Source organism: Panthera pardus, unplaced genomic scaffold (genome assembly GCF_024362965.1).
Source record: "Panthera pardus isolate Hobbes unplaced genomic scaffold, ASM2436296v1 HiC_scaffold_3, whole genome shotgun sequence".
NCBI classification, from domain to species: Eukaryota; Metazoa; Chordata; class Mammalia; order Carnivora; family Felidae; genus Panthera; species Panthera pardus.
The window spans coordinates 56,754,756-56,771,698 of NW_026526876.1; the positions used below are offsets into that span (position 1 = coordinate 56,754,756).

At 38.9% G+C, this 16,943-nt stretch overlaps 1 protein-coding gene across 1 annotated transcript in view; it reads left to right on the forward strand.

Annotated features, from left to right (window-relative positions):
* BLMH (bleomycin hydrolase) overlaps positions 1 to 16,943 on the forward strand; it is a 46,781-nt gene that overhangs the window by 9,174 nt on the left and 20,664 nt on the right. The window contains exons 7-9 of the mRNA XM_019429676.2: positions 15,488 to 15,643; positions 16,530 to 16,688; positions 16,803 to 16,870. Of these exons, the coding sequence (XP_019285221.1) occupies positions 15,488 to 15,643; positions 16,530 to 16,688; positions 16,803 to 16,870 (383 nt within the window). The remainder of the gene's footprint in view (positions 1 to 15,487; positions 15,644 to 16,529; positions 16,689 to 16,802; positions 16,871 to 16,943) is intronic.

Sequence of the window (16,943 nt, forward strand, 5' to 3'; positions counted from 1 at the left end):
TGGATAATTGGGAAGACCATTCCAAAGAGAATTGCATGTACGGTGGCATGAACAGAAGTAGAATCTTCAAAGAGTAGCATAGCTGAAACATAACCTTTTGTGAGTGTGATTGGTAGTAAATTAAGCTAGAAAGGCAGAGCTATGAGGGATCTTAGGTAGATGCCAGGCTTTTGGCTTTACTTTGTAAGAGTAAAGATGGGAAACTCTTGATGCTTATATCAGTTAAAATAATGTATGTGTAAACGTTTTAGTAAACTTAAAAAGCATGAAACGAATATTAGGTGGTAATACTGTCAAGAGAGCTAATCTTTACTACTTAATGTTAATCTTTAATTACATAATGCAGCTGAATATGTGTAAAAGTATGAATTACTTTGAGAAAAGAACAAACATTACTAGGAATCACTCAACCAATAGTCTCTTCAAAATTTTATGTAGAATTAAAATGGCCTTATTTTTTCACTGCCATGGATAAAACTAATACTTCACTTGTGGTTTTTTTTGAATTTTATTTGTTTGTTTATTTTTTAATTTTATGTTAGAGAGTGAGAGCACGAGCTGGGGAGAAGGGCAGAGGGAGAGAGAGACATTCCCAAGCAGTCTCCACACTTGATGTGGAGCCTGACGGGGGGGCTCCATCCCACAACCCTGGGATCGCAACCCAAGCCAAAATCAAGACATTCAACTGACGTAGCCACCCAGGCACCCCTCCTTTGAATTTTAGAGAGGTGGAAAAGTGTAGTTGAGAGCATGGTCTCTGGAGTCAGATTGTCTGAGTTCTAATCTTTTCATTATTTAACAGATGTGTGACCTGGAACAGGTTCCTTTAGCTCTCAAATCTGTTCAGGTGTAAAATGTTTAACCCAGTGCTTAACACAGTAACCTGTCTTAGGTTCAGTTTGGGATTCAAAATGTATTCCTCATTGGATTTTTGTGGGGATCAAATAAGGAATTAAATACAAGAATGCAAGATATAGTGCCTGGCACACAGCGGTTGTCCAGTAAGTGTTAGTTCTCTTCCCTTCCAGCTTAGAATGATCTCTCTTGTTGAGGCCATATTTCCTGCATAATTTGCTTTCCATTTATGATTATAGTAAAATGGTGGGGTATAGTAAGAATGAAAATTCTGTAAATAGTTATGGAAAAGAGCCCAGATAATATTTCTTATAGATCATAAGCAACCTATTGGCTTTTTTTGTTTGTACTAATGATCTTCTAAATAATGTATCTAAGATTCATGTCATGACCCTGAGATTGGCTGATAAGAATTAGGGCAGATATATTTCACATATCTTTCTTTCCCTGCTCCTACCTCAGAAAATGAGTAAAATACCACCTTACTGAGTCCTGAGTGTGGATGTTTTATAAGATTATTTACCTCATGATTCTACGTAAACTGTTGACTACAGAATTCTCTGTAGTAGGTCTTTAGATTTTTACAATCCCCCAACCCCCTTTTTATTGATCCTGACTCTTTGGTAATGAAGAGTCTAGCTATGATTTTAAAACCACAAATTAGTACCTGTGATTTGCCTAGCCTTGTAGGCACATCAAAATAATGACTTAATCAACAACCATGAAGCTCAGATAGCTTTGAATGAAATGTTTTTATGCTAAATGCATTATTTAGAGAAGTGCAGGTTGCTTGTTGTGATGACAGACACGGCAGACCCATTTTGGAAATGTAGTCACCTTCATTGCAATGTTTTCTTGGTGTGTCTACTCATTCTTTTAGCCTCCAGATATCCTAAGGATTATTAATGTACTTTTCACCAAAATTCTGTTTAAAATAAAACATAAAACAAAGACTAGAAACAGTATTTATCAATGCCATGAAAAGAGACAGGAAGCCATTATGATTCACCTAAGAAATTCTATAGCAGTGGCTCTCAGCTCTTAAAAACAGAATATAGGTTGGGGTGCCTGGGTGGCTAAGTTGTTTGAGTGTCCGACTTTGGCTCAAGTCTTGATCTCATGGTCTGTGAGTTCGAGCCCCGCATCGGGCTCTGTGCTGACAGCTCGGAGCCTGGAGCCTGCTTCGGATTCTGTGCCTCTCTCTCTCTCTCTCTCTCTCTCTCTCTCTCTCTCTCTGCCCCTCCCACACTCATGCTCTGTCTCTATCTCAGAAATAAACATTAAAAAAAATTTTTTTTTGAAGAAAAAAAGTAGAATATAGGCCTGGGCTTGCTCCAGATGTTTAAGAGATCAGTTTCCCTGAGGCTGGAGCCTAATTATCTACATTTTTATTTTTTTATTTTAAAGACTACTTTGAATAAAAACGTTTTTTATTAGTCTTTTACTATTTTATTATTATTTTTAGAGAGAGAGAGAGTGTTAGTGGAGGAGAGGGAAGAGAGAGAGGTGGGGGTAGAGAGAATCTTAAGCAGGCTCCATGTTCAGTGTGGAGCCCAACACGGGGCTCTATCCCACAACCCTGGGATCATGACCTGAGCCAAAATCAAGAGTCAGAATTTCAACTCACAGAGCCACCCAGGTGCCCCAAAAAGTATTTTTTTTAATCAGAAATATAAAAAGGTGTACAGTGAAAAGTCTTCTTCCCATTCTGTTCTCCGTCCTTTTAGTTCCCACACACCTCCCAACCAGTTTTATTAGTTTCTGTTATTATATTAGCTGTCAGTTATCCTTCCTGACTGAGATCTTTTTTTTTTTTTTTTTACAATCCATGAATTTATATTATTTTCCTCCTCCTTGTAGAGATGTTAGTATATTACTCATATTGTTCTACACAGTTTTTTTTTGTTTTTTGTTTTTTGTTTTTAAGAATACGTCTTGGTAATCTTTCTATATTGATACATAAAGAGTTTCTGTATTTTAAAAAGTATTTGCATAGAATTCTATTGAATAGATGTACCATAATTAATTTATTTGGTCCTTAGTAACGGACGCTCTGATTTTTCAAGCTTCCATTAAAAGTACAGTAAATGATCTTGTGCTTACATAATTTTGCCTATATGCATGTATACTTGTAGATTATATTTCTAGAAGTAGAATTTTTTTGTTTTGTTTTTAAAGTTTATTTATCTGAGAAAGAAAGAGAAAGAGAGCAAGTGCAGGAGAGGCAGAGAGAGAGGGAGAGAGAGAGAATCCCAAGCAGGCTCCGCACTTCAGTGGAGCCCGATGTGGGGCTTGAAGCCATGAACTGAGATCCATGACCTGAGCCGAAGTCAGATGCTTAACAAACTGAGTCACCCAGGTGCCCCTAGAATTTTTTTAAAGATAACTTTACACCCAGTGTGTGCTTGAACTCATGACCCTGAGATCAAAAGTTGTATGCTCTACCAGCTGAGCCAGCCAGGTGCCCCAAGAATAATTTTTGGGTCAGAAAAAAGACACATTTGTTTGTAATTTGAATATGCCAAATTATCCTCTTTGGGGATTATACCAGTTTATACTCTCATCAGCAATATCTGATAGAACTTATTTCCCTTTAGTTAGATCAAGGCAATATATCGATCAATTGAATACTTACCACTCTGATAGGTAAATAGTTGATAGGTAAACATCTGATAGGTAAAAGGAGTTTTAATTTATATTTATCTCATTGGTTTTAATTTATATTTTCTTACTCTGAATGGAACTAAGCATCATTTCTGTGAACTGTCACTTCATATCTTTAACTTGTTTTCTTCTCTGTCTTTTGTCAATTTCTAGATACTCCTTACATGTTATAGAAATTAGCCCTTTTTTATATGAATTGTAATTTTTTTCCTAGTTGTTTATGTATGATATGCTTTTTTGTTATGCAGAATTTTTTACTTGTATGTAATCAAATTTGAAAGCTTTTACATTTTTAATTAGAAAAGCTTTTCTTGGGGTGCCTGGGTGGCTCAGTCGGTTAAGTGTCCAATTTCAGCTCAGGTCATGATCTCATGATTCACAGGTTTGGGCTCCTTGTCAGGCTCTGTGCTGACATCTCAGAGCCTGGAGCCTGCTTCATGGATTCTGTCTCCCTCTCTCTCTGCCCCTCCCCTGCTTGTACTCTGTCTCCCTTTCTCTCAAAAATAAATAAAACATTTAAAAAAAAGGCTTTTCTCACTCTAATTATAAAAGAATTCTTCCATTTTTCTTCTAATACTTATGGGGTTTTGATTTTTGTATTTGAATCTCTAATCCATTTAGAACTTATCCTGGTGTGGGGTATGAGGTATGGATCTAACTTTTTTTCCCCACGTTTTTCCTGAAATACTCCGTCTCTTTATACCCCTTAATTTGAGATGCTTTATCGTTCTAAAGCCTCTGGACTTTAAGTTCTCTTCTATTAGTCTGTTTATTCATTTGCTAATAACTCTGTGTTTTAGTTACTGAAGCTTCTTAATAGTGTTGTAATATTTGTGAAGCTAGTTCCACCTCATTCTTATTGTTCTCTGGCTAATTTTGATTTGGCATCTAATTAAGGCATCTGTACTTTAAATTTTTTTTTTAATGTTTATATTTGACAGGGAGAGCATGAGCGGGGGGAGGGGCATAGAGAGAGGGAGAGACAGAATCAGAAGCAGGCTCCAGGCTCTGAGCTGTCAGCACACAGCCTGATGTGGGGCTCAAACTCACAGACTGCGAGACCATGACCTGAGCTGAAGTCAGACACTCAACTAACTGAGCCACCCAGGTGCCCCTAGGCATCTGTACTTTTAAAAGCTTCTGGTTAAGATCCACTGCTGCAAAGAAATAACATTTTCTAGTATGGCCTTCTCTTCTGGGTTCTGGAAGAGAAAAGGGAATTATTATTTTGATGGCCTTGGAGGACATCTCTGACACTGAGTAAGGGACTAACCTCACATTAGTTCTTAAAGGAAACAGATAATGTTCACATACTATGTGTCCCTTTTTACTAAATAGACATAATCAGGAAAACCAATAAGTACTTAAACCAAAGACTCTGGGGCACCTGGGTGGCTCAGTCAGTTAAGTGTCCAACTTGGGCTCAGGTCATGATCTTACAGTTTGTGAGTTCAAGCCCCATGTCAGGATGTGCACTGACAGCATTATGCCTACTTTGGATTCTGTTTCCCTCTGTCTCTGCCCCTTCTCCGCTCACAGTCTCTCTCTCCCTCTCTCTCTCAAAAATAAATAAACATTAAAAAAAATAAAAATAAAGACTCTCTTTAATAGTTAAAATTCTCAAGTAATAGTAACTAAATATGTAAATTCAGGCAGTCTCTTTTAAGTATTCTGAGCTGAAAGTCAGTTGACTATATTTCTTTAGAGGTGATAATTTCACATCTCCAAACAATATAAAATCCTTAGTTAAAATGGAGATAAACTGTGTATCATGTTTGCTTACAACCCTAAATACATTTTTACAACGTTATCTATCATGAAAATCAAATATAGTGACTTATTCCTTAGCTTTGTGAACTGTCATCATTTAAATATCTTTATTGGATCTCAAGTCACATTTCTCTTTTTAGCCCAATGAGGATCAGAATTATTTTGAAAATAAACCTACATTTCTTCTATCTTAGTTAGTGGATATTATAAAAAGAAGGACAAAAGCCCGGGAACATGCTTTCTTCTTTTTAAAGTAGATCAACAACTTTTAGTCCTCCTCTTCACTTGAAAGAATGTTCAAAATTGCTTGCTAAGTCAGACTTCGATCCATCTGGTTCAAGGTTCTATTTTTCTTTCTTTCTTTCTTCCTTCCTTCCTTCCTTATTAATTAATTAATTTAGAGAGAGACAAAGGCAGCATGAATGGGAGAGGGGCAGAGAGAGAGAGACAGGGAGAATCCCAAGCAGGCTCCACACTCTCAGCACAGAGCCTGACATGGGTCTCATACTCAGGGAACCATGAGATCATGATGTGAGCTGAAACCAAGAGTCGGATGCTTAACCAACTGAGCCACCCAGACGCCCCAAGGTTCTCTTTGTGATAGTAGCACCCAGGAGGCATATTGTGTGAAGCATTCTGGAGCTACACAGCATTCAGTCAAATATTTCTCAGTGCCTGGTATGTGGAAGGAGTTACAGATAATACATGTTAAGTGGCTTACGTTTAGTAGGGGAATAAAATAAATTACAAAGCAAAGCAAACTAAATGTCTTAAGAGATGTGCAAACATATCTAACTCCAAAGATAGAATTGCTGTGTCTTATTTGGGAGATCAAGAAAGGTTTCCTGGAGAAAGTTCCATTTGAGATGTGGTTTGAATGAAGTGAGTTTGGAGTGAAAAGCATTCTAGACATGCTCAAGGCAGATTTGTTGGGTGATGGGTGGGGTAGTACCTAGAGTCTTAGGGAGGAGCTAGAATGGTATGTCTCAAAAACTAGTCTGAAGTCTATCTGCGTTAGAAGCATCAGCAGCTTAGGGGCCTCTGGGTGACTCGGTTGAGCTTCTGACCCTTGATTTCAGCTCATGGTTTGTGATGTCCAGCCTCCTGTTGGGCTCCCCACTGACAACACGGAGCCTGCTTCGGATTCTCTCCCTTTCTCTCTGCCTCTCCCCTGCTTGTGTGTGTGCATACACTCACTCTCAAATATAAATAAATAAACTTGCAATGTATAAAAATTTTTTTAAAAAAGACAAGAAAGACTCATCAAAAGCTTGTCAAAAAATACAAATTTCTGGGTCCCACTGCAAATATACTGAATCTGAATCTCTAGGGCTGGCCCCTATAATCTGCATTAAATTAATGATATGAGGTATATTGAAGTTTGAAGCTAGAATAAGTGGAAAGTTAGAATTAGACCTAACATTGTAAGAGTTTTGAATATTAGGATGAGAGTTCATTTTAATTTAGCAGGAAATGAGAAGTTAGGAAGATTTTTGAGATGTAATTAAAATACAACTGCACTTTAGGAGATTAATTTAGTTAGGTGAAGCTGGAGGGAGGAGAGTTAGGAAGATCAATTATGAAGCTGTAGCAGTTCAGGGTGTAGTAACTTGGTCTGAACAAGAATAGTGACAATAGAAATGGAAAAGAGGAGAGAAATTGAGAGAGATCTTAGAGGAAAAATCTGTATGACTTGGCAGCTTATCTGCCAACTATCCATTGTAAAAATTATGTTAAGGAAATGAATAAAGATAAGCAGAATCAGGTCTATAAATACAGACAACAAACTGATGATTGCCAGAGGGAGGGGGTTGGTGGGACAGGCAAATTGGGTGAAGGGGAGTGGGAGGTACAGGCGTCCAGTTATGGAATGTATAAGTCATGGGAATAAAAAGTACAGTGTAGGGAGTGTAGTCAGTGATACTGTAATAGTGTTGTGTGGTGACAGAGGGTAGCTACACTTGCAGTGAGCATAGCATAACATACAGAGGTATTAGATCACTGTGTTGTACACATGAAACTAATGTAACACTGTGTTATAGTTACAGTTATATTCAAATAAAATTTTTAAAAAAATGATAAGATTAGGGGCGCCTGGGTGGCTCAGTTGGTTAAGCATCTGACTTTGGCTCAGGTCATGACCTTGTGGTTCATGAGTTCCAGCCCCGCATCAGGCTCTGTGCTGACAACTCCAAGCCTGGACCCTACTTCAGATTCTGTCTCCATCTCTCTTTGCCCCTCCCCCACTTGCACTCTGTCTCTGTCTCTCAAGAATAAATAAACATTAAAAAAAATAATAAAAATAAAAAAGTAATAAGGTTTTAAGCCTGGTAGCTGGGCGAATGCTGCTGTGGTTCATATAAGTGAGAGAAATTATTTTCAGAGACCACTGTGAGGAGGAGAAACATTGGCTTTAAAGTGCCTAGTCTCAAGGCGCTGTCCAGTTGGAAATGGGTTTCAAGCACATGGGAGCAATTCTGGAACTCAAGAAGGAGAATAATCTAGAAAAGTGATAGTGATGATAGTACAAATGGCTGAAGCCTTGGGGATGATTGAAATCCTTGAAGGAGAATAGAAGGTGTGAGCGCGCTACAAAGACACGCACAAGTTGTGTCTACAATATCAAGCTTTATGCAATCATAAATCAACGTTAAAATAACTGTAAAGCAGGTTCAGGATTCCAAATTCAGTGACATTTCTCCGCACTTTTAACTTGGCTTCATACGTGACACAGAAAACAAAGCAGAATACAAAGTCATACATTAAACAAGATACAACAAGGTAAGAAGTTAACAAATGCAAAGCCAGTCCATGGGCGCATAGTTGAGATGAAGCTCTGAGCATGTGCTGCTTGTTATGTTCAAGCAGTGGAGAATCTGTTATGTTCAGAGATCAGTCAGGCAGAGCCTTCAGTGGCACTGCCTTTTTGATGTGGGGAGATGTGAAAAGGTCAGCATCTGGAGGGTCTGACAGTTTGCTGCAGAAATCTTCCTTTTTAGAGTTTAATCAGCCGTGGGCCTTTGCAGGCTTCCTCTGATTCTGCTGCCTATCAGTTCTGGGTGTCATCAGAAACCAGTGCTGGTTTTGGCAATATCTGGTCTTAGCTGCAACCCCCTTGACTCCTTATGACACTGCTTGACATAAGTCCCTGCTTGACATGAGTGACTCAATCTAGCTATCTACATGGGGATAGAATAGATCTGAATAGAGAATTCTGGAAGATACCTATTTCTATAAAAGTGAATGCCAGAACTATGTTGTGATGTAGGCACCAATCATCAGGGTCAGATGTTGTAGACAGGTCAGAGAATATGAGGACTGAGAAAAGGCTGCTGATTTCCTGAACAAGTGTATAGAATAGTGTTAGTAGAAAGGAGAAGGGAAGGAGCTAGATGGAGAGGAGTCAGACCATGGCAAGAAAAGGAAGGTAGTTTCAAGAAGCTGGACAATGAAGAGAAGGAGAAAAATTGATACTCATTAATTCCACAAGTATTTATGGAGTACCTACAAATATTAAGCATTTCTAGGCACTAGGAGTACAGTGACGACCAAGACAGATAGGGTCCCTGCTCTCATGGACTTTACATACTAGTGGAGGAAGACAGACAATACACAAATAAATGAACAAGAAACTATCTAATGTGATATGTACTTGGAAGAACATATAATATGGTGATTAATGAGGTGGTCAGGGAAAGCCTTTCTGAGGTCAAATTTGAGCTGAGCCAGGAGTAACAGGAAGACCAACCATGCAGAGAAGTGGACACAGAGCATACCAGGCAGAGAAGACAGTACGTGCAAAAGCCCTAAGATGGGAGAAAGCTTGGTACTTTTGAGGAACAAAGGAAAGCAATGCGGCTTGAGCTGGGCAAAGGTGGGAATGGTTGTGGAATGGGTCTTGTAGAGATGAATTGAGAACTGGCTTATATATGGCCATGGTGGTAATTTTGCATTTTATTGTGAGGTAACATTTCAATTAAAAAAAAAAAATCCCTCTGTTGGAGCGCCTGGGTGACTCAGTCGCTTGAGCGTCCGACTTCGGCTCAGGTCATGATCTCACAGCTCATGAGTTCAAGCCCTGTGTCGGGCTCTGTGCTGACAGCTTGGAGGCTGGAGCCTGCTTCAGATTCTGTGTCTCCCTCTCTCTCTGCCCCTCCCCTGCTCATGCTCTGTCTCTCACTCTCTCAAAAATAAATAAACATTCAAAAAAAAAAAAAAATCCCTCTGAGTGCTTTGAGAATGGATTGTAAAACCATTAGGAGGCTATTGTGGTCATGTAAATGAGAGGTTATAGTGATTTGGATCAGGTTGGTGACACTGAAGCTGAAGAGAAATAAATACATTTTGGAATATATTTCAGAAGTGAAGCTGTCAGGACTTGCTCATGTGGAGGACAATGAAAAAGGAAGAATCAGGTGATGTCACGGTACCTTGAAGGAGAGGGCTTGCAGATTTGAGCAACGGTCTTTTGGCAGTTAGGGCAGTGTGAGGGAACCAGCATGTCAAAAAGGATAGCAAATGCAAATGAGAAAAATAATAAATAATAATTGAATAAGGATTTGAAGGAGGGAAAGAGTAAATGTGCTTTCAAACTTCAATGTACTTATGAATCCACTGGAGATCTTATTAAAATGCAGATTGATTCAGGTCTGGATGCAGCTGGAAAGTCTGCATTTCTAACTATTTCTTTGATTCAAACACTGCTCTAGAAGTAACCTCAAAATCATCATTTGACTATTAGTTATCAGCTCTCTGTATGAGCTCATTTCCTTTAACATCACAGAAAAGGCACCTACCTTTTAAGGGTACTTTTTTTTTTTTTAATGTTTATTATTTTTGAGAGAGACTGACAGAGAGCAAGCATGGGGAGGGGTAGAGAGCGAGAGGGAGACACAAAATCTGAACCAGGCTCCAGGCTCTGAGCTGTCAGCACAGAGCCCAACTTGGGGCTCAGACTCACGAACCGTGAGATCATGACCTGAACCGAAGTTGGACGCTTAACCAACTGAGCCACCCAGGCGCCCCTCAGGGTACTTTTTAATGTCTTTCTCTGCCTGAAAACATATTCAGTGCCTCCAGAAAGTATCTCCCCTGTCTGCTCTTGCAGGCACAGGTGAGTTTTTGATTTTCTTTTTAACAGATTGTTGCCCTTCTTTCATTCCCCACTAGAAAGCAGTAGAGAGCTGTCTTCTTGGCATTATCAGCAGTCCCCAAGGCCCTGCTCCTTCTCTCTTGTAAATAGCTTATTTACCCTCTACACTGAACTTTCTTCAAAGTTCAGCTATTTTCAATGACCCCTTTTGTGTCCTTGTGGCCATTCTACTCTGTGATCAATAGGTCATTTTACCTTTGAGCCTAATTCCTCAATCAGTAAGTTGGAGTAGATCATCTCTTAAGGGCACTGTAGCTTTGCATTTTTTATAGCAGTAAGCAACTAATATTTCTATAGTTCATTAGACTTTATTGTCCACTCTCCCAGCAACCCAGTGTTGTAAAAACAAATGAAGATTCTGTCACTTCTATAGTGGTTCTAGACACCAAAATCTTTTAGCTTTACCAGTTTTCTCCATTTAGTGTAGTTAGGTTGATATCTTTGAACTACCTTGCATTCTAACCCTTCGAATTACCATGGTTTCCTCCATCCTGTGTCTGCCTGTAGCCGGCTTTAAACTCTTGCCCTGGTAAGTGTTCATAGCTGATTGTCAACTATTACATCCTCCCTTCCTCCTCTCACTTGATGTCTGTCTCCCATTGAGCCAGGGCTGTGGGAATTGATTCAGTCCCACATCATTTGTCTTTAAAGTGAGATCCACACATTCCCTGTTCCATGTTGCATGCCTCATGCTTTCTTTGTCCTTTTTTCTTTTTTCCATTCCCTTTATTGATTTTATCATTCGCCGTGTAGACTTCAGCAGATCATTGAAAATGAACAGATCTCTCTGGAGAAATTTTTCTAGAGACCCATTATAATGGATCTTTTTTTTATAAAATTAGACTTAAGAGGCAAAACCCTTTATAATTTACATTCTTCCTACTTGTAGACAATATAATAAGAAACATAGGCAATAGTACAAAATGGATATAAACTGGAAATAGGACGTGGGCCATTCTGACACCAGTCGAAGCTTTTCTGATGGATTATAGGTTGGTACACATATCCGCATTTTGGGGTTAGTTTAAATTTTTTTTTATGTTTATTTCTGAGACAGAGAGAGAGTATGAGTGGGGGAGGGGCAGAGAGAGAGGGAGACACAGAATCTGAAGCAGGCTCCAGGCTCTGAGCTGTCAGCACAGAGCCCGATGCGGGGCTCGAACTCACAAACCGTGAGATCATGACCTGAGCTGAAGTTGGTCGCTCAACCGACTGAGCTACCCAGGCACCCCTTGAGGTTAGTTTAAACTCCCTATTTATTTATTTATTGGCCTCTGTGCTCACTGTGGGGCTTGAACTCGCGAGGTCAAGTGTTGCATGCTCTGCCGACTGAGCCAGCCAGGCACTCCATGAACTCCCAATAATTTTAATTAGCCAAGGATATAAAATCATAGAAGCCAGCTGGCCACAAGAGGCAGGTATAGATGCAGCATGTCTCAGCATAGCTTCCCTTTGCTCCCCAAAGTATGCAAGGGAAGGATCTCGGTGAATCCTTCACTGAGATAAATTTTTGGCATACCATTGCCCTCCTATATTTGGCTCATGTCACAATTTTAAGACAACATTCTCTGGTGATCTCTAAGGAATAATTACAAACATTGGATTCCTCTGGGGTTTGTTGTTGTTTAGTTTTTAAACTATATTCAGAGTCAACAGGGTCACCTTGTTATTAGTTTGGGAAGTTAGAGAAAAAGCACTTTCAGTTCCCATGTGTCATTGAGACCCATATTTCTCTGCCTTCAGTATTTTAGTGTTTTAGAGAGCCCATATTCCCTGAATCCACTCCCTTGGCTCTCTTTAACACCTTTTTATCGGGTTGGTTCTTATACTAAGTTTAGTCTAAAATCACATTTACAAATTATTTATTCAGTAGGTATTTCTTTAACACATATCCCTGGTACTGTCTAGGCATTGGGATGTAACAGTGAACAACACAGACAGGAATCCTTGCCTTCATATAGTTTACTTTCTTTTTAAAAAATTTTTTTTTCATGTTTATTTATTCTTGAGAGAGAGACAGAATGTGAGCGGGGGAGAGGCAGAGAGACAGGGAGGGAGACACAGAATCTGAAGCAGGCTCTAGGCTCCAAGCTGTCAGCACAGAGCTCGAAATGGGGCTAGAACTCCCGAATCCCGAGATCGTGACCTGAGCCGAAGTCGGACGCTTAACCAACTGAGCCTCCCAGGCGCCCCTAGTTTACTTTCTAATAGAGATGAATAAAATATGTAAAAAGTGTAATATGTCAGAAGGTTAGTGCTATGGAGGAAAATAAAGGAAAGATAGCAAGTGCTGGGATGGGGAGTGGATAATTTCAATTGAAGTCACAAATATATTTTCCTAAATGGATAATTATGGTTTTTCATATGTACTTATAATCTGAGGTATATGGTTATAGTCTTACTTTATTCAATTGTGTATAATGACTTGTGTTCGATGACTAGTATTTTTCTTTTGTCCTGAATGCCAAGTGCGTCTTGTGAGAAGCAGGTGACATTCCCAGGTTGACCACCAGAGAGCAGACTTGGCTATCTAAAGCTCTCTGTCAGTGGTACCTTTGAGAACAGGGAATGTTATTTCAGAACAGCAGAGCCTCTTATCAAGAAGATACAGTGTCACAGACTCTGGAGATTATACTTTGGAAATATTTTTTTTAAGTTAGAGCTTATGTAACTATTGTTAGTTTGCTTGGAGCCAACTGTTCTTTCCAAAGTATTACAAACTGACTTGGAAGTGTTACAAACTGGCTTGGATAATTTATAATCACGGTAAACAAATAATATAAAACAAAGCAACATGTCTCAAATTGTAAGAGAGTAGATAAACTATAATATGTTTACACAGTGGACTACTATACAGCAATAAAGAACAAATTAGTAATACCCACAGCACAGCCAGTGAATCTCACAGGCATTATGTCAACAAAAGAATCAGACGCAAAAGAAAATATGCTGTATGATTCCATTTATTTATTTATTTATTTTTAATTTTTTTTAAATTTTTATTTATTTTATTTTTGAGACAGAGAGAGAGCATGAACAGGGGAGGGGCAGAGAGAGAGGGAGACACAGAATCTGAAACAGGCTCCAGGCTCTGAGCTGTCAGCACAGAGCCCGACGCGGGGCTCGAACTCACGGACCGTGAGATCATGACCTGAGCCGAAGTCAGACGCTCAACCAACCAAGCCACCCAGGCGCCCCTGATTCCATTTATATGAAGTTAAAGAACAGGCAAAATTAATCAATGGTTATATAAGTCAAAATGGTACTTACCGTGGGGGAGGTATGGGTTATTGATTGCCAAGGGACCGGGGAACTTCTGGAGCCCCGGAAATGTTCTGTATATTGATATAAATGGTAGTTACATTGGTATGTGTGTATGTAAAAAGTTGAATAGAGCTGTATATTTCAGATTAGTGTACTTTATATACTTACTGAATATATGTTATGTCTCAGTAAAAAAAGTGAGAATAGTAAATAAGGTCATGGAATTTAGATTTGTTGTGGGAGGTAATAGGGAAGCATTATGAAATCTTCAACAGGGAAATGACTTGAAGAAACTAATATTTCTAAAATTACTCATCCTCTAATGATGTGGAGAATAGAACAGTGTTCAGATCAGCTATTATATCTAGATCAGATATAGTGCTACATGCTATGCTGTAGGAGAGACCAAATATCCATGACCTGGTCCTTATCCTTAAGAAGTTTATGGTCTTTTGAGGAGACAAAGTCTATGAAACCGAGAAAGTTACAGTGTCAAATGCTTGATTCGTGGTGGTTTGGAAACAGCACTGAAATCAGATCTGAATTCAAATCCTAATTCTGCCATTTATTAGATTTCTGTTAGTTTTCCCTTGAAGTTTTCCCTTATTAGTTTTCCCTTGAGTATTGGTTTCTCTATTTGTAAAATGGAAATAACATACTACTTTTGTTTAGAAGATTTAGAGATGTGATATTCAAAGACTATAGTACAGCACGACATTCAGTAAATGTTCCCTTTTCTTAAACCCTGTACCCATAGAGCTTTTAAAACAAAACAAAACAAAAAAAACAACGTATGACCTTAATTCAGACCATGGTTCTGGCATTTATTGGCTATGTGACCTTAAGTAGATCTTAATTTCTTCGAGTCTCAATCTCTTGGGGGAAAAAAAAGAGAGGGGAAATTATACCTTGAGAGAGTGTTATGAGAATTAACAAAGCCTAGCAGATACCTAGTATCTAACATAAAATAGGCACACTCAATAAATATTCATTTCTCTGGAATGTAATGGAGTATACAAATGTGTAGTACAAATAATGCAGATAATAAGTGATGAAATTGGATCAGGGTGGTAACTGTGGGGTAGAGATTATGTTATATTTTTAAAAAGATATAGCAAATTTGATAGAGCAGACCTTATACAAGATATTTCTTTATGCTTCTATTTTTGTCTTTTTATAAGATGAAAATAATGCAAAATATATCCTTGGATTATAATGATAACTTGAAAGGTGTGACATCATTAGAAAATATGTTAGGGTCTCGTGACCCCAAAAATGGTACCTTCCACTAGAAGTTATTTTTGTTCTAATAATACTTTTAATAGGCATTATCCAAGCTCCAACTGAAAAGTTAATGCCTTTTCTGTTAGTGGAGATCCCTGTCATAATCAATGGAAAACCTAGATGCCTAAAGGGAAGGAAATCCATTTATAAAATACATCATTATTTGTCACTTAAAATATAATCACCAGAGTAGCAACCCAGATCTTATTGGGTATCAGTGGTGAGCGGTTTCTTGGCTAAAGAAGTATAATTTGCAGGGAAAATCCTAAGCACTAACTATTAACATTTCAGAATTGTATTGTTTAGAGTGTTTATGAACTCACAAGTTGAATGATCTCAAGTCCTAGACATCAGCCTTCAAATTTTTGGAAGTATTAGATTTCCTGTGAAACTTCTGGCTTGAATAAGCTGCTGATTTCTTGTGTTTCCCAAGCTTGAAGAAAATGACGAGGTAACACTTTTCCCTAGCCATTGCTCATTTGTCCTCCTTTCTTCCAGATATTCCGAGTGGTGTGCATTTGTTTGGGTAATCCACCAGAGACATTTACCTGGGAGTATCGAGACAAAGATAAAAATTATCAGAAGATTGGCCCCATAACACCGTTGGAGTTTTACAGGGAACATGTCAAGCCACTCTTCAATATGGAAAATAAGGTTGGAGACAGGCACTGGCAGCCACTGGCTATTTACTTTCAGATACCAGTTGACTACAGGGAAGGGCATAAGATTCTTGGGTTAACATGCAATCATCAAACAAGACACTAAACACACTTTTTTCCCCCTTCCTCTGACATATTTTATGTACTTACTTATAAAGTTGATCGTCTCAGGATCTGTCACCTTTCCTCAGAGCTCCTCTTCAGAGACTTTTCTAACTTTAGGCCAGCAGTCAGTTTAACTCGCACATGCTTCCATGATTTGGGCCCAGAATCAATCTCAAGTGCAAGACCATAAAAGGAGATTAGGTGTTTCTCACTGTGGGTTCAGAGCACCTCTGTACTGTGGGCTCATTAGGAACCCTCTCGTGGAAGGGAGCACTGTCCTCTCCTAGTTTTTTCTGCTCTCTTCATGTCTTCTCCACCAATTTAGCACGATGACCAGAGCCTCTTACTTTGTTGGTGTCTTGACCCTCTTATAAGCAAATGACGTTATCAGTGGAATCCCAGCTTGGTTGCTGTATTGCCAGGAGTTGAGCTTGTCTTGTACCTTGAGAGCAAGGATCTTCTAGAGATGTCATCTCTATCTTGCCTTAATACTCCTTGCATACAGTTCTTCAGAATTAGTTTTGGGGCAATTCTTGCCAGTAGGAAAAACAAGTAGATGTAGCTCCCAAAGGGTGTCCCCAACTGGATTCTGCAAGAATCTCTCTCACATGACTCACTTTTTGTTTCTTTGTTATTTAACACAAGGTATTTGTAATGTTTTTTTCTTGTAGGCAGAGGTGATGAGTTTGATGCCCACATATGAACTTAGAGGAGAGGTGTGTGTGTCTTGTTTCACATTCCTGGTTTTCTAATCAACGTGGTATTGATCTCAATAGATTTGTTTAGTGAATGACCCTCGGCCCCAGCACAAGTACAACAGAGTTTACACAGTGGACTACTTAAGCAATATGGTTGGCGGGAGAAAAACTCTATATAACAACCAGCCCATTGACTTCTTGAAGAAGATGGTTGCAGCCTCCATCAAAGATGGAGAGGTTGGTGTTGTTTCTGTGTCTTCCACATTGGGGTTAAAACCTCCACTTGTTTGGTGTATTAGGAAAATAGGATTTATGTTGACTTTCTTTTTTTCCTCTTTCCTCCATTTCTAGGCTGTGTGGTTTGGCTGCGATGTTGGAAAACACTTCAGTGGCAAGCTGGGCCTCAGTGACATGAATGTGTGAGTACAAGAAATTTAAAATAAAAAATCCTTTGTGGGTTGTTACTATTGGAGTGTACTCTTGGTATGAAAT